This window comes from Bubalus bubalis, chromosome 2 (assembly GCF_019923935.1).
Source record: "Bubalus bubalis isolate 160015118507 breed Murrah chromosome 2, NDDB_SH_1, whole genome shotgun sequence".
Lineage (NCBI taxonomy): Eukaryota > Metazoa > Chordata > Mammalia > Artiodactyla > Bovidae > Bubalus > Bubalus bubalis.
In genome coordinates, this window is record NC_059158.1 from 47608925 (window position 1) to 47632665 (window position 23741).

At 38.8% G+C, this 23741-nt stretch overlaps 1 protein-coding gene across 2 annotated transcripts in view; it reads right to left on the reverse strand.

The window, feature by feature from the left end:
• The window catches only part of COL21A1 (collagen type XXI alpha 1 chain), a 236239-nt gene that overhangs the window by 165921 nt on the left and 46577 nt on the right, over positions 1-23741 (reverse strand). For both annotated transcript variants that reach the window (XM_044931869.2, XM_025272314.3), the window contains exon 2: positions 1521-1631. In XM_044931869.2, the coding sequence (XP_044787804.1) occupies positions 1521-1608 (88 nt within the window). In that variant the 5' untranslated portion in view covers positions 1609-1631. The remainder of the gene's footprint in view (positions 1-1520; positions 1632-23741) is intronic.

The following is a 23741-nucleotide window of genomic DNA, read 5'->3' on the forward strand; positions in this document are numbered from 1 at the left end:
TGACACTGTGCAAAGCCCGTGCCGTTTATGAATTTCTTTTCCCACTCAAAATACAAAGGGTGTCTACCTCATGGAATGCTTGGGTGGCGTGAACTATGAAAGTGTTATGCAAACATTAAATATTATTGCTTTAATAAATGTTAAGTCAAGTTGAATCAAGTTGCCAAACCTGTTTTCTACTGTTAGAGGAACATTAATTCATTTATAATAGAGAGCTTATATTTATGAGTTTTAAAATATGAATATAAATACTCTTTTTAAAACTTTTTATTTATTTATTTTAGTTGGAGGACAATCACTTCACAACACTGTGGTGGCCCCTGCCACACATTGACTCAAATCAGCTATGGGAGCACATGCACCTCCCCCACAACCTGGACCCCCTCCCACTGCCCTCCCCACCCCATCCCTCTGGCTTGTCCCAAAGCACTGGCTTTGAGTGCCCTGCTTCAGACATCCAACTTGCACTGATCCTCTATTTTACATATGGTAATATACATGTTTCAATGCTATTCTCACATATCTTCCCACCCTCGCCTTCTCCCAGATAATCCAGTAGTCTGTTCTTTACATCTGTGTCTCTTTTGCGCCCTTGCATATAGGATCATTGTCACTGTCTTTCTAAATTCCATATATATGTGTTAATATACTGCATTGGTGTTTCTCTTTCTGACTTACTTCACTCTGTATAATGGGCTCCAGTTTCATCCACTTCATTAGAACTGACTCAAATGGGTTCTTTTTTATAGCTGAGTAATATTCCATTGTGTATACATACCACAACTTCTTTATACATTCATCTGCCGCCAGACATCTAGGTTGCTTCCATGTCCTAGTTACTGTAAACAGTGCTGCAATGAATGTTGGGGTATATGTGTCTCTTTCAATTCTGGTTTCCTCAGTGTGTATGCTAGGCTGTCTGTAAAAGATGACCTGGATAGCAGAACTACAATTAGCAGCCTTTGGGACTTCCCTACTGGTGCAGTGGTTAAGACTCCACCTCCCACTGCAGGGGGCAGATTCAGTCTCTTGTCAGGGAACTAAGATCCCACATGCCCCAAGGTGCGGTCAAAAAACAAACAAACAAAACCCAGCTTTCCTTCTCCGATGCAAGCTTTCCTAAGGCAATCAGAATAAGAGTCAACACACTGAGCTGTCACCAGGCTGAGTCATTTATATGCCTGTGTTATTTACATAGATTATCTTGTTATCTCTATGAGATAAGTTCACAGGATGGTCCTGATAATGAATCCTGTGAGTAGGTACTTTATTTCCATATCATGAAGATTATATAAATGACTGAACAAGGGTGGGTTAATATTACCATAGAATTTTCTTAAAATGACTTCTGATAGCTTTTCCTCCCAGTTAATGTGTAATATGGCAATTCATTTATTTCAGGCAATCACAGCATCAAAGACAGTAAGAATAAGATCCTTAAAGCCAATACTTGGGCTCCTTTTATTTCATTTCCCCAATCAATGTGTTGATAAAAAAAAGACAATGCTAATAATTCTTACTTGATCTTATTTCTCCATCTTCAGCTAATACAGAATTCTGAAGAAGCAGGACTGAAATTATCCAAAGAAATGTAATATGGTGAGCCATGTTTCTGTTTTTCTTTAGGACTCCTAAAAAAGAAATAAAGAAGGAAAAAAAGAAAGTTAACTATATTAGAAAAATAAAGACAAATACCTAACAATTATAAGTTTGAATTTGGAAACTACAATATTAGTTAAAGCCCAGTTAATTTTTACTAATCTTAGAATTAACTTATGTGTCCAAATAGCCACATTTCAACTATATTAATGAAAGACAATGAATCAGAGCTGAGGAAGAATGTGATAAATTTTTTAACTCATAATTGTCTTGGGAAAGCAAAAACTTCTCTAAAACTTTAAGCTTTGCTCAAAATACTTACTAGAATCCCCTCTTTTAACACAGCCTCTAGAGCCCTATCGTGTTCTTTCTATTATCTCAGGGGCAATGCATCAGTCAGTTCAGTTCAGTTCAGTCTCTCAGTCATGTCCGACTCTTTGCAACCCCATGAACCGCAGCACGCCAGGCCTCCCTGTCCATCACCAACTCCTGGATTTTACCCAAACTCATGTCCATCGAGTTGGTGATGCCATCCAGCCATCTCATCCTCTGTCATCCCCTTCTCCTCCTGCCCCCAATCCCTCCCAGCATCAGGGTCTTTTCCATTGAGTCAGCTCTTCACACCAGGTGGCCAAAGCATTGGAGCTTCAGCTTGAGCATCAGTCCTTCCAAAGAACACCCAGGACTGATCTCCTTTAAGATGGACTGGTTGGATATCCTTGCAGTCCAAGGGACTCTCAAGGGCAACACATATCCTTCTTTTAAATGTGGATTTGCATTTAAGAAACACCCAAAGGGTATCTGGTTAAAAAAAAAAAGTCTATATGATAAAACTGAATGATGGGATTTCATTTTTTAATGGCTGTAATAATTATAAACATTAAGATCTATTTTATTTAACTCATCAACACTCAGCTATGTGACTTTAGCATGTTTTCTAAGTTAGTCCTGGGACTTCACTCCTGGTTAAAGTGTGTATCGTTGCCAAACACTGTCACTCCCAACAATGAGAACATGCCAGATAAACTATAGGCTTTTAAAACCCAGCAGAAACGACAGGATTTATAGAAACCTAAATGAGCTGAATTCCAAAAGTTATTAATAGGACAGAAAAGATTCAGGGCTCCTTTCATTCTAGGAGGAGGAAGAATTTGCCACAGTATAGAAGAAACCAAAGTTGGTGTGACAGACTAGAATTCTGAGAGGCCCCAGCCACAGAGCCAGGATGCCCTCAGTCAGCAATTTTCCCCAGGAGCCTTATCTGGGTACATGGAATAGACAAGTAATACAGAGAAAATTGAGAGCAGGATAAAACAATCTAGAGAGATTCTTTCCCTCTCTCTCCTTCTCCAGGTACCCAGGGAATTCCTCAAATACAAATCCTTATCTTGCTGAAGGTTAGGGGAGAAGCAAAAGAACTGAGAAAAGCCCTTCCAAGGCACACTGGGCCTTCACTGCAGTGGAGAGACACATCTCAAAAAGCAGAAAGGCAAAGAAAGGACGAGAGAAAAGAACTCAAATACAAAAAGTGGAAACTATACTGACAAACTGAGAGAAATCTTAAAAGTGTCTTCCAAGATATGAGAAGAAACAAAAAATTTTACTCTGATCAGGAGAAAAACACTCAATATAAGCAGATGCAGAGATAAAGAAGGCTGAGCACCAAAGAATTGATGCTTTTGAACTGTGGTATTGGAGAAGATTCTTGAGAGTACCTAGGATTGCAAAAAATCAAACCAAACAATCCTAAAGGTAATCAATTCTGAATATTCATTGGAGGGACTGATGCTGAGGCTGAAGCTCCAATACTTTGACCACCTGATTAGCAGAGCTGACTCATAGGAAAAGACCCTGATTCTGGGAAAGATTGAAGGCGGGAGGAGAAGGGGATGACAGAGGATGAGATGGTTGGATGGCATCATCAACTCAATGGAGACGAGTTTGAGCAAGCTCCAGGAGATACTGAAGAACAGGGAAGCCTGGCCCACTGCAGTCCATGGAGTCCCAAAGAGTCGGGCACAACTGAGGAACTGAACAACAAGAAATGATCTCAGTATCAGAAGCACCAAGCAGGGTTTATAAAATGACGATGATAAACATGTTAAAGGATCTAATGAGTAAGATGGACAACAATATGCAAAAACTTGAAATTTCAAAAGAGGGATACAAACTATTAAAGATGTGAATGAGATGCTTGCAATGCAAATATATATTTAAAAAGAACTAATGCAGTGAGTTTGCATATATCAAAAGAGAAGATCAGTAAGCTTGAAGATAAATCAATAGAAATTAACCAAATTAAACTCAAAGTTGTGGGGAGATGAGTGAGTCATGCAAGCAACAGAGCTTCTGAACTCTGTGGGACAGTATCCAGTGGTCTTCACTTATTAATAGCACATAGGTAATTAGCTTCTCAAATGGAAAGGAGAAAGTGAATAAAGAAATATTTTTAAATACAACGGCCAAGAATTTTTCAATTGACAAATCCTGCCACCAATCAGATCAAACAAACCCCAAACAAAATACAAAGTCACACCTAGGTACATCATAATTAGTTGAAAGTTTAAGAGTAAATTCTTAAAACTAACCAGAGGAAAAAATTCATGACGTACGAAGGAACAACAATAAGAATTTTAGAAAAAAATTTCATGGTAAAAAATGGGTAATGGATCAGAAAGACATAAAATTTTAAATATGTAGATATCTAATAATAAAGCCTCAGAATACATGAAGAAAAGTGGGGGGAAATTTTTTTAAATGACAAATTCATATCAAAATGTGAGATTTCAACTTTCATTTCTCAGTAATTATTGAATTAGACAAAAAAAATTAGTAAGAGTACATGCATGCATGCTAAGTCTCTTCAGTCGTGTCTGATTCTTTGCAACCCCATGAACTGTATGTAGCCTGCCAGGTTCCTTGTTTATGGGATTCTCCAGGCAAGGTACTGGAGTGTGTTACCATGCCCTCCTCCAGGGGATCTTCCCAACACAGAGACTGAACCCACATCACTTATGTCTCCTGCATTAGCAGGTGGGTTCTTTACCACTAGCACCGCCTGGTAAGAGTACAAAGGGTTTAAGAAACATTATCAACCAACTTCACCTAATGGACATTCAAAGAATGCTCCACCTAACAACAGTAGAATATACGTTCTTTTGTTGCACATATGAAAGTCACCAAACAGACCATATGCTGGAGAAAAAAAACAAGCCTCAAATTCCAAAGAAATGAAACCACACAAATTATGTTCTTTGACCTAAATGACGTTAAATTAGAAAAAGAAGGACTTCCCTGGTGGCCTAGTGGTTAAGAGTCTGACTGACAATGCAGGGGATACAGGTTCGCTCCCTGGGACAGGAATATTCCACGTGCCGAGGCGTGACTAAGACAGTGGGTGACGACTCCTGAGCGCACAGGTGCAGCTACTGAAGCGCGCACGCCCTAGAGACCACATTCTGCAACAGAAGTCCCCGCAGTGAGAAGCCTGAGCACAAGTGCAGAGTAGTCCCTCTCGCAGCAACTACAGAAGGCCCAGCACAGGCGGCAGCAAAGGCCCAGCACAGCCATCAATAATAATAGATAAATTTTAAATTTTTTTTAAAAAAAGAATTTTTTTAAAAAAAAGAAAATCCCAAAACACTTGGAAATTAACCAATGTACTTCTAAGTAATTCATGAGTTAAAAAGAAAATCAGAGGAAAATCTTAAAATATTTCAACTGATCATTTAAAAAATAAAAATAAAAAATTTATGATGCATTTAAACCACTACTAAGAGGGCATGTTTAACTTTAAAAGCGTATTTCAGAAAAGAAGAAAAATGAAAAATCAATATCTAAGTTTCCACCTTAATAAGCTAAAGAAAGAACAACAAATTAAACCTAAAATATTAAAAAAGAATAATCAATGAAATAGAAAATTGAAAAACAATATGTGTAAAGAGTTAATTCTTTAACAAATAAATATACTTATAAATCCTAGCAAGAATAGTCAAGAAATAAGACAGAAAACATATATTACCTGAGTCAATATTGAAACAAGAGATGATACGACAGAGCCTACAGACTTTAAAGGATAGTAAGTAGACAGACGAAATGGTCAAAGTCTTAAGACTGAAAGTGAAAGTCCCTCAGTCATGTCCAACTCTTTGTGACCCCATGGACAATACAGTCCCTGGAATTCTCCAGACCAGAATACTGGAGTGGGTAACCTTTCCGTTCTCCAGGGGACCTTTCCAAACCAGACATCAAACGCAGGTCTCCCGCATTGCAGGTGGATTCTTTACCAGCTGAGCCACCAGGGAAGCCCACTACTTACTGAAACTGAAACTTACTGAAACTAATAATTGAAATTATTACATAAATTGAATTTTTATTCAAAAATTTTCCCACAAATAAAACTCCAGTGCCAGATATTTTCACCAGTAATTTCTACCAAACATTTAAAAATAAATAAATATGAAGCAAAATTAAATGAAAATAGAGGAAGAGAGAACTCTCAACTTCTAGTATAAGGCCAACATAACTCTAACAGAAAACTAGACAAAGATATTACAAGATAAAACTATAGCCCATTATCCTTCATGAGGCAAGGATGTAAAAATACAGAATGAATCATTAGCAAATAAAATCTAGCAATATATGAAAAAGATCATGACCAAGTAAGGCTTAACCCACTGATGCAAGATCATTTAATGTTTAAATCTCAGGACTTTCCTGGTGGTCCAGCTGTTAGGAGTCTACCTTCTAGTGCAGGGGTCACAGGTTCCATGTCTGGTTGAGGAACTAGGATCCCCCGTGCAGCAGGGCAACAAAGACTGCATGCCACAATTCCTAAGGCCCACTGCCTCAACTAGAGAGCCTGAGTGCCGCAAACTACAGAGCCCATGCACGCCGGAGCCCACAGGCTACCTGTGTACCACAAGGAAGACTCTGCATGCTGCAACTAAGACCCAGGGCAGTCAAAAATAAATAAATACATTTTTAAAAAATTTAAATCTCAGCTGATGTAATTTATAACATTAAGAAAGTAAAAAATATTTGCATGGACATCTCAATTTACACAGCAAAGTTATTTAATAAAATTTAGTACCCATTCATGATAAAACTCTCAGTAAACAAAGACTAGGAGAAAATTCTTCAATTTGATTAATGCCATCTATGAAAAATCTATAGCTCAGATCATATTGAGGGGTAAAAGACTAAATGCATTCTTCCCCAAGTCAGTAAAAATTAAGACCATATTATCACATCACTTTTATTCAAAAATGTACAGGAAATCCTAGCCAGTGCCACATTCCAAATTAGAAATAAAAGGTATAAAAAACTATAAGAAAGAATTAAAATGGAAATTATTTATAGACAACATGATTATCTACATAGAAACTTGAAACCTACTAAAACTCTAGAACTAGTAAGTAAATTTAGCAAGGTCACAGGATACAAGATTAATAGTTTTTTTAAATATATATATACATATAGGCAACACAATGAGGTATATAATATATGCAATACTATTAAAGTATTCAATACTATTAAATACTATTAAAGCACCATAAACCTAGAAATAAAGTTACTGAAAATTGTGAACAATCTCTACACTAAAATATACAATACACTGTTGAAAGAAATTAAAGATCAAATAAATGGAGAAATCTATATTCCTGGATTAAAAGACTCAGAATTGGTTACATCTTTATCCTCCTCAAATTGATCAATAGATTCAACACAATCCCAATCAAATCTTGACCCCACCTCATTTCATATGCAAAAATTAGATGAAGTATAAATCTGAAGGTAAAGCTAAAATTATAAGCTTTTTAGAAGAAAACATAAGAGAATAGCTTCATAGTCTTTGGATTAAGTGAATTTTCTTAGGACAAAGAAACCACTATCAATTTTAAAAGTGGATTCACACTGGATTTCAACAAAATTAAAAGTTACCATTAAGAAAATAAGTCAATATTTAGAGTAAAATACTTACAAAACATGACTCATACACAGACTAACTTATATAACTCCTAGAAATCAACAACAGAAAACAATCCAATTTTTTAAAGAGCAAAAGTCTTGAACAAACTTTTTAAATTATTAACAAAATATAGAAATAGCCAACAAGCATAGTACATGGTTCTTATCATTAGTTACCAAAGAAGTATATGTTAAAACCACAATAAGATATCATTTCACACCCACTAAAATGGCTAAAATTAAAAAACTGACAATATCAAATGTTTATGAGTCTATGTGGAAAAAGTAGAACTCATACATTTATGGTAAGAGTGTAAAATGATGTAACCACTTCAGAGAAGTGTTAAGTTCAGTTTACAAAATTAAACTATGACCAGCAATCCTTTCTCTAAGTATACAACCTAGAGTAATGAAAACATGTGCCAACAAAAAGACTTTAACAATGTTTATAGTAATTTTATTCATAATAGTTCCAAACTAAAAATAACTCAAATGCCATCCACAGGAAAGTAGATAAACAAGTTGTTGGTTATTCACATAATGGAACAGAGCAACAAAAAATAAACTTGTAGTATATTCAACAACATGAATAATTGTAAATATATTCTATTTAATGAAAGGATACAAACACAGAAGAATACACAGAGCATGATTCCAGGTATATGAAGTCCCAAAACAGAAAACTGAAACGTTAGGAAAAGCTTGCCATTGATGGGAGAAGTAGACTGGAATGTAGCACAAATTAATTCACTGGGTGTTACAAATAGTCTACATTTGCAGTGATGATATTTGGGTGCATAGATCCGAATAGGCTTAAAAGCTGTAAAATTTGTTGGACACAATTTATATCTCAGTGAAAAACAGTGAGTACAAAATCATCACCATCATTTTTTAAATTAGGCTGGCCCTCTCGACAAAGAGCATATAAAGGTCAAAAAATGTCATTGAGTAAGAAGCAATTTTGGTGAGTCATCACCAAGATGTACTGTTTTATGGCAACAATGTGTACTAATAAATACTGACTAACTTGCTTCCCCCAAAACCTCAAAATTAAGTTATTCTGCTTCTCTACTAAAAATATACTCATTATGTCTATGTAGTATTTAATTCCTTCAGAATCCTTGGGCTAAAGTGAATTGTCTAATTGCTTTATATTTTAGTTGACAACCATCAATGTAGATGATATAAAAAGGGAATTAAATAAATACCACCACCATGTTATTTCACCATGGAAACATAACTCATATATTTAACAAATACATTTTACAGTTATTTAATTGGACATATGCTTATGCAACTGGAGGAGGGCATGGCGACCCACTCCAGTATCCTTGCCTGGAGAATCCCATGGACAGAGAAGTCTGGCGGGCTATAGTCCACAGGGTCACAAAGAGTTGGACACGACTGAAGTGACTTAGCATGTGCATACATTTATGCATGGAGTATATAAACTGGGGCATATTGAGTTTTATCATTTTCTTCCATCTTTGGGGGGAGCTTGTTAAACATATGGATGACTTAACCCTACCCATTGGCTTCAGATTGCAGGGCAAGGAGCCAAACACTTAAAATAAAAAGCTTCCCACAGGCTAATGTCCACCAAAGTTCTGGAAATTCTGGTATAAGAAAAAAAGACAATTTCTATTCCCCTATGGGGCTTCCCTGGTGGTTCAGCAGCGAAGAATCTGCCTGCAATGCAGGGACTGCAGATGTGAGTTATCTATCCCTGGGTCAGGAAGAACCCCTGGAGGAGAGCATGGCAACCCACTCCAGTATTCTTGCCTGGAGAATCTCCATGGACAGAGGAGCCTGGTGAGCTACAGTCCATGGAGATGCAAAGAGTCGGACAGGACTGAAGAGACTTAGTATGCATGCATGCGTTCCCCTTATAGAGAAGCAAGTTAGCAACCCTAAATAGGAAAGCATAACTCAGAATCTCTACATTCAAAACTGACTACTCAAAGAGTAATCAGGCAGCCTTAGCATCCTTCAAATGTTAACATGCACACAAATAAGAGATTCATTAAAAGGCAGACTCTGATTCAGTACGTTTGGTTTGCCACCTAAGATTATTCATATGAATGAAGGCCTCTAAGGAACATAGGAACACACATTGTCCTTAAACATGAAAAAGTCTGTTTTAGAAAAATGTTACTTAAAGAACTTCTTCGTGGATAAGGATAAAGGGGGAAATTACTTTTAATAGCATGTAGGAATTTAAACTGAGCTCTCCTGCTAATGGAAAATATATACTAGGCTAACTATCCACCGAGCAATCCAGATTATAGATTTAACACTGCCCCAACCCACTATAATTCAATATCCTTCTTACAGTGTTCTAATGCTCAAAAAAAGGAAATGAAACGGGTGATTTGTAATCTTCCTTTCAACTATGGAGATGATGGTCTGTATACTATAACCTCATAGGATTATTGTGATAAGGAAAACTTACAATGTCAAATGCTTGAGACACCTCTATGCCATTTAATCTTGGGAAGTGTTGAGGAAATTATAAGGCTGACTTAAAGAACATGACTGGCCTGTTGCACACACTCTATAAGCAACAGACTCAGAACTTACACTCAGATTTACTCACTCCAGAATGCTTTCCAGTCTTCATTCAACAACAAATATTTCTCAAGTGCCTATTATGTAACAGATACTCTTTCAGCTGCTGGGAATTCAGAAGTGACCAAACTAGATAAGGAATCTGCTTTTGTAGTGCCTACATCAGTTCAGTTCAGTCACTCAGTAGTGTCCGACTCTTTGCGACCCCATGAATCGCAGCACGCCAGGCCTCCCTGTCCATCACCAACTCCCGCAGTTCACTCAGACTCACGTCCATCGAGTCAGTGATGCCATCCAGCCATCTCATCCTCTGTCGTCCCCTTCTCCTCCTGCCCCCAATCCCTCCCAGCATCAGAGTCTTTTCCAATGAGTCAACTCTTCACATGAGGTGGCCAAAGTACTGGAGTTTCAGCTTTAGCATCATTCCTTCCAAAGAAATCCCAGGGCTGATCTCCTTCAGAATGGACTGGTTGGATCTCCTTGCAGTCCAAGGGACTCTCAAGAGTCTTCTCCAACACCACAGTTCAAAAGCATCAATTCTTCGGCACTCAGCTTTCCTCACAGTCCAACTCTCACATCCATACATTACCACTGGAAAAGACTTTATTGTGATCCACACAGTCAAAGGCTTTGGCATAGTCAATAAAGCAGAAATAGATGTTTTTCTGGAATTCTCTTGCTTTTTCCATGATTCAGCAGATGTTGGCAATTTGGTCTCTGGGTCCTCTGCCTTTTCTAAAACCAGCTTGAACATCTGGAAGTTCATGGTTCACGTATTGCTGAAGCCTGGCTTGGAGAATTTTGAGCATTACTTTACTAGCGTGTGAGATGAGTGCAATTGTGCAGTAGTTTGAGCACTCTTTGGCATTGCCTTTCTTTGGGATTGGAATGAAAACTGACCTTTTCTAGTCCTGTGGCCACTGCTGAGTTTTCCAAATTTTCTGGCTTACTGAGTGCAGCACTTTCACAGCATCATCTTTCAGGATTTGAAAGAGCTCAACTGGAATTCCATCACCTCCACTAGCTTTGTTCGTAGTGATGCTTTCTAAGGCCCACTTAACTTCACATTCCAGGATGTCTGGCTCTAGGTGAGTGATCACACCATCATGATTATCTGGGTTGTGAAGATCTTTTTTGTACAGTTCTGTGTATTCTTGCCACTTCTTCTTAATATCTTCTGTTGCTGTTAGGCCCATACCATTTCTGTCCTCTATCGAGCCCATCTTTGCATGAAATGTTCCCTTGGTATCTAATTTTCTTGAAGAGATCTCTAGTCTTTCCCATTCTGTTGTTTTCCTCTATTTCTTTGCATTGATCGCTGAGGAAGGCTTTCTTATCTCTTCTTGCTGTTCTTTGGAACTCTGCATTCAGATGCTTCTATCTTTCCTTTTCTCCTTTGCTTTTCACTTCTCTTCTTTTCACAGCTATTTGTAAGGCCTCCCCAGACAGCCATTTTGCTTTTTTGCATTTCTTTTCCATGGGGATGGTCTTGATCCCTGTCTCCTCTACAATGTCACGAACCTCAGTCCATAGTTCATCAGGCACACTATCTATCAGATCTAGGCCCTTAAATCTATTTCTCACTTCCACTGTATAATCATAAGGGATTTGATTTAGGTCATACCTGAATGGTCTAGTGGTTTTCCCTACTTTCTTCAATTTCAGTCTGAATTTGGCAATAAGGAGTTCATGATCTGAACCACAGTCAGCTCCCAGTCTTGTTTTTGTTGACTGTATAGAGCTTCTCCATCTTTGGCTGCAAAGAATATAATCAATCTGATTTCGGTGTTGACCATCTGGTGAAGTCCATGTGTAGAGTCTTCTTTTGTGTTGTTGGAAGAGGGTGTTTGCTATGACCAGTGCATTTTCTTGGCAAAACTCTATTAGCCTTTGCCCTGCTTCATTCCATATTCCAAGGCCAAATTTGCCTGTTACTCCAGGTGTTTCTTGACTTCCTACTTTTGCATTCCAGTCCCCTATAATGAAAAGGACATCTTTTTTGGGTGTTAGTTCTAAAAGGTCTTGTAGGTCTTCATAGAACCATTCAACTTCAGCTTCTTCAGCGTTACTGGTTGGGGCATACACTTGGATTACTGTGATATTGAATGGTTTGCCTTGGAAATGAACAGAGATCATTCTGTCATTTTGAGATTGCATCCAAGTACTTCATTTTGAACTCTTTTGTTGACCATGATGGCTACCCCATTTCTTCTGAGGGATTCCTGCCTGCAGTAGTAGATATAGTGGTCATCTGAGTTAAATTCACCCATTCCAGTCCATTTTAGTTCACTGATTCCTAGAATGTCGATGTTCACTCTTGCCATGTCTTTGAAGATGTTTGACCACTTCCAATTTGCCTTGATTCATGGACCTGACATTCCAGGTTCCTATGCAATATTGCTCTTTACAGCATCAGACCTTGCTTCTATCACCAGTCACATCCACAACTGGATATTGTTTTTGCTTTGGCTCCATCCCTTCATTCTTTCTGGAGTTATTTCTCCACTGATCTCCAGGAGCATATGGGGCACCTACTGACCTGGGGAATTCCTCTTTCAGTATCCTATCATTTTGCATTTTCACACTGTTCACGGGGTTCTCAAGGCAAGAATACTGAAGTAGTCTCTGCCTACATACCAGAGACTAAATAAATAATTGAGCGAGACCATTTCAGACACTGGTAGATGCTCTAAGGTAACTTGGCCAGGAGCAGAGCAAGGGCTGCTTTCAACAGGGACCTCAGAGAAGGCATCTGAAAGGATGCCCTGTGAGCTGACAGTTGAAGGAATTTAAGGAGCCATCCTGCCTGAAACTGAGGACCAGCTTTCCTTCTGTGAATGGAGCAAGTCTGTTTGTTCCAGGGACAGATGGAAGGTTAATGACGGAGAGGTGAGGGAGGAAGGGGAGGAAGGGCACGAGCTGTACCAAGGCAGCAGGACCCCAGCTGGTGTGTTTCATTGCCAACTGTTCCCCCTGGATGCACAGTGAATCCACAGAGGGTGTATTATATTGAGAACCTTTCCCCCTGGACGCACAGTGAATCCACGGAGGGTAGGCAGCTCCTGTGCACCATGGCGAGGTCTTCCCATTGTGTAGAGCACCCCCCTTTCGATATCAAAGAGATCTCTAAACATTAAGTATTAGTCAACTCTCAGGAAATGAGATCAATTGATGATTATCCTCTTTTACTTTTCATCTCTTTTCCATTTTCTAAGGTTATAAAAATGGTACAGAGAACCTATTTGCTGGGCAGGAAGAGAGACATAAGTGTACGGAGCAGACTTGTGGACACCAGGGAAGGAGAGGGCAGGATGAACTGAGAGAGCAGCGTTGACATACACACATTACCATGTATGAAACAGATAGCTGCTGGGAATCTGCTGTAGAGTACCAGGAGCTCAGCTCGGTGCCCTGTGACGATGTAGTGGGGTGGGATAAGGGTGGGAAGGGAGGCTCCAGAGGGAAGGGACATGTGTACATATAGTTAATGTACTTCATTGTACAGTAGAAACGTACACAATATTGTAAAGCAACTATACTCCAATTAAAACATATACACATATGTTATACTACGTTCCACTGCCACTGTCACTAATATTTTGTTAAGATCAAAATAAATATTTGTAAGTCAACTTCTGAGAGCAGTGGATACAAATGAGAGCAACTTCCTTGTCTCCTTGCAATGAATGGGTCTCATTGGGTCTGTGGCCGGAGAGGCATGGGAATTCGCATGAGGAGCACCAGGAATGCAACAAAACTTTGAAAACAAGGGACTATCGGGAAAAATGCCATCTCAAAATGTGGTTGCTAAGCTTGGTCATAAACCCATCAAATAAATTTGAAGACTAAAAATAGTCCCCTCTTGAGACACTAACACTCATGCTTATTTATAAGCATGTATTTATATGCTCTGTCTTTAAACTAAATTGTAAAACAGGAAAAGGTGGGGAAACTGAAATTCTGGACTCCATATTTTTACACACAAAAAAACATACACACACACACACACACACACACACACACATATATACCCCTATTGTGTTCTATATTTTTAACATCAAGGTGGTAGGCATGCATGCTAAGTCACTTCAGTAATATCCAACTTTTTGTGATCCTATGGACTATAGGCTATCAGCCTCCTCTGTCTATGGGATTCTCCAAGCAAGAATACTGGAGTAGGTTGCCATGCCCTCCTCTAGGGATCGAACCCATGTCTCATGTCTCTTGCATTGGCAGGTGGGTTCTTTACCACTAGCACCACCTGGAAAGCCCTAAGAGGGTAGGAAAGTGTTAGTCGCTCTGTCATGTCCGACTCTTTGAGACCCCATGAACTGTTGCTGGCCAGGCTCCCTTGTCCATGGAATTCTCTAGAAAGGAATACTGGAGTGGTTTGCCATTCCCTTCTCCAGGGGATCTTCCCAACCTAGGAATTGAACCCAGGTCTCCTGCATTGCCGTCTGAGCCACTAAGGTGGTGGGAGAAGTATCGACTGGGACAGATAGAATTGAAAATGGCAAAATGCTGGCAAACCAGTGAAAGAATTAGGAATAGTTTATGGATATATGTAAATTTTGGTTTGTGTGCTGCTGCTGCTGCTGCTGCTAAATTGCTTCAGTCGTGTCCGACTCTGTGCCATCCCATAGACGGTAGCCCACCAGGCTCCCCTGTCCCTGGGATTCTCCAGGCAAGAACATTGGAGTGGGTTGCCATTTCCTTTTCCAATGTATGAAAGTGAAAAGTGAAAGTGAAGTCGCTCAGTCGTGTCCGACTCTTCGAGACCTAATGGACTGCAGCCTACCAGGCTCCTCCGTCCATGGGATTTTCCAGGCAAGAGTACTGGAGTGGGGTGCCATTGCCTTCTCCGTTGGTTTGTGTGAGTAATCATTAAAACAACACAACTAAAGTTTATCTTCTGGAATTTCATAGGTCAAATTAAGCTCCCCAAAATATGCAATTAATCAAGGCCATCTTGATTGTGTAAAACAGTTCATGGTTAACTAAACAACTGACATTTGTTATCATATTTCTCTAAACAAAAATCTAGTATTGTAAGGAGACAGGTAATTATAAATCCTCATTTCATAGACAGTAAACTAACAGATTCCAAGAAGCTACGATTTTTACACTTTGCAGAATTTGCTGTCACGCTGCAGAGTGGGTGACTGCTTTCTTGATCTGCTTATAGAGTATATCACACAGCATCCATTAGAGCTGTACAGCAAAAAGTGAATGGCAGTAACTTGGTGAGTTACTGTAGAGCAATGAAATAATGTATATGTCTGTGTAACCATTTAAAATGGGGCCAGTAAAAGATAGTCAAGGAACACGGAGTACAGTGTATTTTATTGGCCTGTCCCAGCAAATCCACTAAAATCAGGCCATGGGATCCTGTTGGTAATTTTAAGCTGTGCATATAAATGTAGCACCTTTTCCTATCCTCAAATTCTTCTTTTATTAACATATATTAGCCTAATTTTTATTTGTTTCTTAACTCAGTTCCAATTTTTACAGTAAGGCATATGAAAAGCAAAGACATCAATCTCCAAAGGGAAAGCTAATAAAATTTTGAAATTCTAATTCAGGTCGAATTGTACTTCAACTTCCTAATCTCCCAATTCTTCCATGATACACCAGAAAGTGTGCTGGAAAACAAGGCATGCGATGTGAGTTCTGGTCCTCGATGTGCCTGGTATGCCAACTTAGAAAATAAAATGTAAGCATTTGTAAAGCTAAAATGCAATACAAGATAATAAAGAGAAAATAAATGGCATAGACAAAAGAGGAGCCAGGGTAAAAGAAAATGGGTAGAAGAAAGCAACTAATGCCCAACTGATATGAAGAAAAGCATCAGTAAGCAGCTCTAGCACCCCAATGTGGTTTCTCATACCATTTCCCATTAAAAGAAATCAGGCTCTTTAGGGAGAATAGCAGATTCCAGGTCTGAGGGACCGGAGACAGAGGAATGTTGTCATTCTAAAAACAAGGAAAGTCTTAAGAGTGACTAGGATTAGATCAAAATGACCCAAAAGCTAAACTGAGGGGTTCCTATTTGCTAAAGATAAGACCATCTGATCATTGAAAATGATAATGACTACAATGGATTGATGTACAACAGTTTACTAAACCTATGAGTTCATGATGATAAATACAAAAAATAAAAATAAAAACCATACATTGGTCACCTTTGGAGATTGCTAGCACACAAATAAAGAAAAAGAATCAAATATTCATCCTGCTTTTCCTACATGGATAATAATTCAGAGTAATAATACAGTTAATGAGGCAACAGTTAATAAATGCCAGAAGAATATAATAGAATTAGAAAAATCATATTTTGCAACTACTAATGAATGAGTTGTTGTTGTTGTTGTTCAGTCACTAAGTCGTGTCCAACTCTTTGCAATCCCATGGACTGGAGTGCGCCAGGCTTCCCTGTCCTTCACTGTCTCCTGGAGTTTGCTCAAACTCATGCCCATTGAGTCTGTGATACTATTCAACCATCTTAGCCTCTATCACCCCCTTTTCCTGCTGCCCTCAATCTTTCCCAGCATCAGGGTCTTTTCCAGTGAGTCAGCTCTTCTGATATGAAGAGTATCATATCAAAGTATTGGAGCTTCAGCTTCAGCATCAGTCTTTCCAATGAATATTCAGGGTTGATTTCCTTTAGGATGGACTGGTTTTATCTCCTTGCAGTCCAAGGGACTCTCAAGAGGTTTTTCCAGCACCACAATTTGAAAGCATCAATTCTTCAGTGCTCAGCCTTCTTTATATTCATAAATATAATATGGCAAAGAACATCAGCGCAGCCAGTATGACTGGGTGAAAGGTTAGCGATGAAATCAGAACACATGCATCACTTGACTGCACCTGAACCCACCCCCTACCTTATTTAGCATCATTAGAGTGAATAAGATGCATGCTGCTCCAGACATGACATAATAGGAGCACATGGCCATCTGTGAATTATTTTTGGCCAATTAAAAAAGAACACCTGAAACTACTCAAGTCTCTGTATTTACCTAATTGTAAGAAATTCCATCCTGACTTAAATGACACCAAAATCAGTGAAAGGGAAAATTTGTACAATTAATAAACAAGTGCCATAAAAACAAAAGAGAAATTAAATGTAATTGTGGACTTTGTTGGAATCCTGATTGAAACAACAAACTGTACATATTTTTGAGACAGAGAAAACTGAACATGGGCTGGGTATTAGATGACATACACCATTTAAAAAAATTCATTGGGTGTAATAAAAGCATGGTGGTTTGTTTGCTTCAACTTCTTAAGTAATTGAAGATAAAAATATAAATGTCGATTATACAAATATAATAAAAGTAGAAGCCACCCAGCGGAGGAACATATTTGTAACAGATACAATTTAAAAAAAAAATTGTATCCAAAACACAAATTTTCTATTCTAAATGTTTTCTAAGATGAATAGCCACCCCTATTTGTTTTGTCTTTTTCTTACTTTAAAACTTTTTAATGGCCAGAGGTTACTAAAAAATATGTCACAAAATTCCTGGGTATGGCTAGTAGCAGATTGATACTCAATGAGCATGTGTAACAATAATGTAAACACCCAGCCATCGTGGGAAAGAAGACAATGCATTGAATTATTTGCATGCATGCATGCTAAGTCGCTTGAGTCATGTCAGACTCTTTGTGGCCTATGCACTGTAGCCCGTCAGCCTCCTCTGTCCATGGGATTCTCCAGGCAAGAATACTAGAGGGGGGGTGCCATGCTCTCTCTCAGGGGATCTTCCCGACCCAGGGATTGAACTGCATCTGCATTGGCTGGAGGGTTCTTTACCACTAGCGCCACCTGGGAAGCAAGAAAACAAAACAAAACAAAACACCTCTCACCTGGTTTCAGTGTTTCTACTCTAACCTAATTAACTAAATTGGAAGCAGTGGCATGGAGATGGGACAGGGTTGAGGGTTGTAGCTTGAATGGATGTGTGACATACATAGTTATTAGTATAATCATCCCCTTTTTAAAAAAACAAATGTTATTTCACTGGGTCATTCTCTGAAAATTCAAATTTCTTTTTCTTCTTTAAGTTGCCCTTCCTCACAACTTCTACTTTCAAATTAAACTTAAATTTAAGGCCACCTGATTAATAAAATACCTCTAGACTTTTATCAAAACTCAGTGAATGTGTATGCCCACATCAACAATTTTTAGTACGATGTTATGAATATTTCTTTTTCTGATTTTTCTAACCAAGTTTGATGAGTTTCAAAAATTGTGAAATGGTCAAATGAACTCTGGAGAATAGGATGGCAACAACTCAAATTTCCTGGAGAGTTTAAGAGACCTGGTTGGACCTGAATAATTACTGCTAAATCATTCTTAATTCTAAAAGCATCAGTGCAAAGCATTTTATTAACATTCCTCATACCCAAGTTGTAGTTATGATACACTAGAGGGTTTCCTGGAACTACTTTATGGTAACTTGGGGTCTCATATAATTCATATGCACTGTGTACTTAGGTTCATTTTTAAACATTTAGATCATTATTCTTCTGGTTTTGAATTGTCATGGATCTATGACTGCTGTTGAGAGTTAACCATTGACATATTATTTAATATTAACTGCTAGTCAGAAACAGACCACCCCTCACAAAATAAGACTTCTATGATATAATGGATATGAACCACTTAATAAATGATTTTATAGTTTTGCTACAAATATAAAAATTGATCCTACCCTGAGCTATTTTTGGATTACAGGAAAAATTCTAGGCTTGTTAAACAAATAACACATTGATAAAGAAGTTCCCTGAAGGAGAAAATGGCAACCCACTCTAGTATTCTTGCCTTGGAAATCCCATGGACAAAGGGGCCTGGTGGCCTACAATTCATGGGGTCACAAAGGAGTCTGACACGACTTAGCAACTAAACAGCAACAACAATCTATCTGCTACAAATCAATGCGTGAAAGCATTATGTGGCTTAAAAATATTAGACTAGGTGTTAGAAGACAATATTTAGCCTGACTTCGCCATTATTAGAATTTAAGCAAGAGAGAAAGAAAAAAAAAAAAACAGCCAGGACTGCTTTCTGGGACTTGAGTTCTTGCTTGGGGCTGGTGCACTGGGATGACCCAGAGGGATGGTATGGGGAAGGAGGTGGGAGGGGGGTTCAGGATGGGGAACACGTGTACACCCGTGGCAGATTCATGTTGATGTATGGCAAAACCAATACAATATTGTAAAGTAATTAGCTTCCAATTAAAATAAATAATTTAAATTAAAAAAAAAGAAAGAAACGAATTTACTAGTTTGAAATTCTGTGAATCTGTAATAATCAGCAAAATCAATTTACATGTATCTTTTGTGAGCTTTTTTAAGAAGAGTATAATTGTACCAGGAGGCTTCCCCTGTGGCTCACTGGTAAAGAATTCGCCTGTCAATGCAAGACAAGAGGGTTTGATCCCTGGGTTGGGAATATCCCCTGGAGAAGGAAATGACAACCCACTCCAGTATTCTTGCCTGGGAAATTCCATGGACAGAGGGGCCTGGAGGAATACAGTCCATGGGGTTGCAAAAGAGTAGAACGCAACGTAGTGACCAAACAACAACAACAAAATAATATACTACTGCATTTCTGCTTTAAAAAAAAATTATAGATATTTAAGGAACAAGTATCAGAGCCAAGACACTATATTTCAGTGGATAAACAAATATGCAGTGTTGATTAGATATACTATATAATGTTCAGTTCAGTTCAGTCGCTCAGTCATGTCTGACTGTTTGCAACCCCATGGACTGCAGCACACCAGGCCTCCCTGTCCATCACCAACTCCCAGAGTTTACTCAAACTCATGTCCATTGAGTCAGTGATGCCACATCTAACCATTGCATCCTCTGTTTTCCCCTTCTCTTCCTGCCTTCAATCTTTCCCAGCATCAGAGTCTTTTCAAGTGACTCAGTTCCTCACATCAGGTGGCCAAAGTATTAGAGTTTCAGCTTCAGCATCAGTTCTTCCAATGAATATTCAGGACAGATTTCCTTCAGGATGGACTGGTTGGATCTCCTTGCAGTCCAAAAGACCATCAAGGGTCTTCTCCAACATCACAGTTCAAAAGCATCAATTCTTTGGCACTCAGCTTTCCCTATAGTCCAACTCTCACATCCATACATGACTACTGGAAAAACCATAGCTTTGACTAGATGGACCTTTGTTGGCAAAGTACTGTCTCTGCTTATTTTAAATTTATGTATTTTAATTGGTGGCTACTTACTTTACAATATTGTAGTGGTTTTACCATACATTGACATGAATCAGCCATGGGTGCACACATGTTCCCCATCCTGAGCTCCCCTCCCACCTCCCTCCCATCACATCCCTCAGGGTCATCCCAGTGCACCAGCCCCCGAGAACCCTGTCTCATGCATTGAACCTAGACTGGCGATTCATTTCACATATGATAATATACATGTTTCAATGCTAGTCAATCAAATCATCCCACCCTCGCCTTCTCCCACAGAGTCCAAAAGACTGTTCTATACATCTATGTCTTTTTTGCTATCTCACATATAGGGTTATCATTACCATCTTTCTAAATTCCATATATATGCGTTATTATAGTGTATTGGTGTTTTTCTTTCTGGCATACTTCACTCTGTATACTTCACTCCAGTTTCATCCACCTCATTAGAACTGACTCAAATGTATTCTTTTTAATGGCAGAGTAATATTCCATTGTGTATATGTACCACAGATTTCTTATCCATTTGTCTGCTGATGGACACCTAGGTTGCTTCCATGTCCTGGCTATTATACACAGTGCTGCGATGAACATTGCAGGTACATGTGTCTCTTTCAATTCTGGTTTCCTTGGTGTATATTACCAGCAGTGGAATTGCTGGGTCGTATGGCAGTTCTATTTCCAGTTTTTTAAGGAATCTCCACACTGTTCTCCATAGTGGCTGTACTAGTTTGCATTCCCACCAACAGTGTAAGAGGGTTCCCTTTTCTCCACACCCTCTCCAGCATTTATTGTTTGTAGACTTTTGGATAGCAGCCATTCTGACTGGCGTGAGATGGAAGCTCATTGATTTGCATTTTCTCTGATAATGAGTGATGTTGAGCATCTTTTCATGTGTTTGTTAGCCATCTGTATGTCTTCTTTGGAGAAATGCATGTTTAGTTCTTTGGCCCATTTTTTGACTGGGTCATCTATTTTTCTGGAATTGAGCTGCAGGAGTTGCTTGTATATTTTTGAGATTAATTCTTTGTCAGTTGCTTTGTTTGCTATTATTTTCTCCCATTCTGAAGGCTGTCCTTTCACCTTCCTTATAGTTTCCTTTGTTATGCAAAAGCTTTTAAGTTTAATTAGGTCCCATTTGTTTATTTTTGCTTTTATTTCCATTACTCTGGGTGGTGGGTCATAGAGGATTCTGCTGTGATTTATGTCAGAGAGTATTTTGCCTATGTTTCCTATAAAACTACGAGTTTTATAGTTTCTGGTCTTACATTTAGATCTTTAATCCATTTTGAGTTTATTTTTGTGTATGGTGTTAGAAAGTGTCCTAGTTTCATTCTTTCCCAAGTGGTTGACCAGTTTTCCCAGCACCTCTTGTTAAAGAGATTTTCTTTTCTCCATGGTATATTCTTACCTCCTTTGTCAAAGATAAGGTGTCCATAGGTGCGTGGATTTATCTATTTTGGGCTTTCTATTTTGTTCCATTAACCTATATGTCAGTCTTTGTGCCAGTACCATACTATCTTGATGACTGTAGCTTTGTAGTATAGCCTGAAGTCAGGCAGGTTGATTCCTCCAGTTCCATTCTTCTTTCTCAAGATTGCTTTGGCTATTCGAGGTTTTTTGTATTTCCATACAAATTGTGAAATTATTTGTTCTAGTTCTGTGAAAAATACCATTGGTAGCTTGATAAGGATTGCATTGAATCTATAGATTGCTTTGGGTCTCTGCTTTTTAATATGCTGTCTAGGTTGGTCATAGCTTTTCTTCCAAGGAGCAAGCGTCTTTTAATTTCATGGCTGCAGTCACAATCTGCAGTGATTTTGGAGCCCACCCCCCCTCCCCCAAAAAATGTCTCTCACTATTTCCAGTGTTTCCCCATCAATTTGCCATGAAATGATGGAACCAGATGCCATGATCTTAGTTTTCTGAATGTTGAGCTTTAAGCCAACTTTTTCACTCTCCTCTTTCACTTTCATCAAGAGGCTCTTTAGCTCTTCTTCGCTTTTTGCCATAAGGGTGGTGTCATCTGCCTATCTTATGTTATTGATATCCCTCAGAGCAGTCTTGACTCCAGTTTGTGCTTCATCCAGCTGGGCATTTCACATGATGTATTCTGCATATAAGTTAAATAAGCAGGGTGACAATATACAGCCTTGACGTACTCCTTTCCTTATTTGGAACCAGTCTGTTGTTCCATGTCCAGTTCTAACTGTTGCTTACTGACCTGCATACAGAGTTCTAAAGAGGCAGGTTGGGTGGTCTGGTATTCCCATGTCTTGCAGAATTTTCCACAGTTGGTTGTGATCCACACAGTCAAAGGCTTTGGCATAGTCAATAAAGCACAAATAGATGTTTTTCTGAAATTCTCTTGCTCTTTCAGTGATCCAACGGATGTTGGCAATTTGATCTCTTATTCCTCTGCCTTTTCTAAATCCAGCTTGAACATCTGGAAGTTCATGGTTCATGTACTGTTGAAGCCTGGCTTGGAGAATTTTGAGCCTTACTTTGCTAGTGTGTGAGATGAGTGCAACTGTGCGGTAGTTTGAGCATTCTTTGGCATTGCCCTTCTTTGGGGTTGGAATGAAAACTGACCTTTTCCAGTCCTGTAGACACTGCTGAGTTTTCCAAATTTGCTGGCATATTGAGTGCAGCACTTTCATAGCATCATCTTTTAGGATTTGAAATAGCTCAACTGGAATTCCATCACCTCTTCTAGCTTTGTTCATAGTTATGCTTTCTAAGGTCCACTCAAGTTCGCACTCCAGGATGTCTGGCTCTAGGTGAGTGATTATACCATCACAATTATCTGAGTCATGAAGATCATTTTTGTATAGTTCTTCTGTGTATTCTTGCAACCTCTTCTTAATATCTTCTGCCTTTGTTAGGCCCATACTATTTCTGTCCTTTATTGGGGCCATCTTTGCATGAAATATTCCATTTGTATCTCTAATTTTCTGGAAGAGATCTTTAGTCTTTTCCATTCTACTGTTTTCCTCCACTTCTTCACATTGATCACTAAGGAAGGCTTTCTTATCTCTCCCTGCTATCCTTTGGAACTCTACATTCAAATGGGTATATCTTTCTCTTTCTCCTTTGCCTTTCACTTCCCTTCTTTTCACAGCTATTTGTAAGGCCTCCTCAGATGACCATTTTGCCTTTTTGCATTTCTTTTTCCTGGGGATGGTCCCTATCACTGCCTCCTGTACAATATCACTAACCTCCACCCATAGTTCTTCAGGCACTCTGTCTTCAGGCACTTGTAATGTTCACCGTGAAGTAAAGAGTGCTTTTCTTTACAATTATTCATGATTACTCTCATCCACTTCATCATTCCTCATCTGAGATCCTCCCCACCAATAACATTTCCTACTTCACTAATGGGTT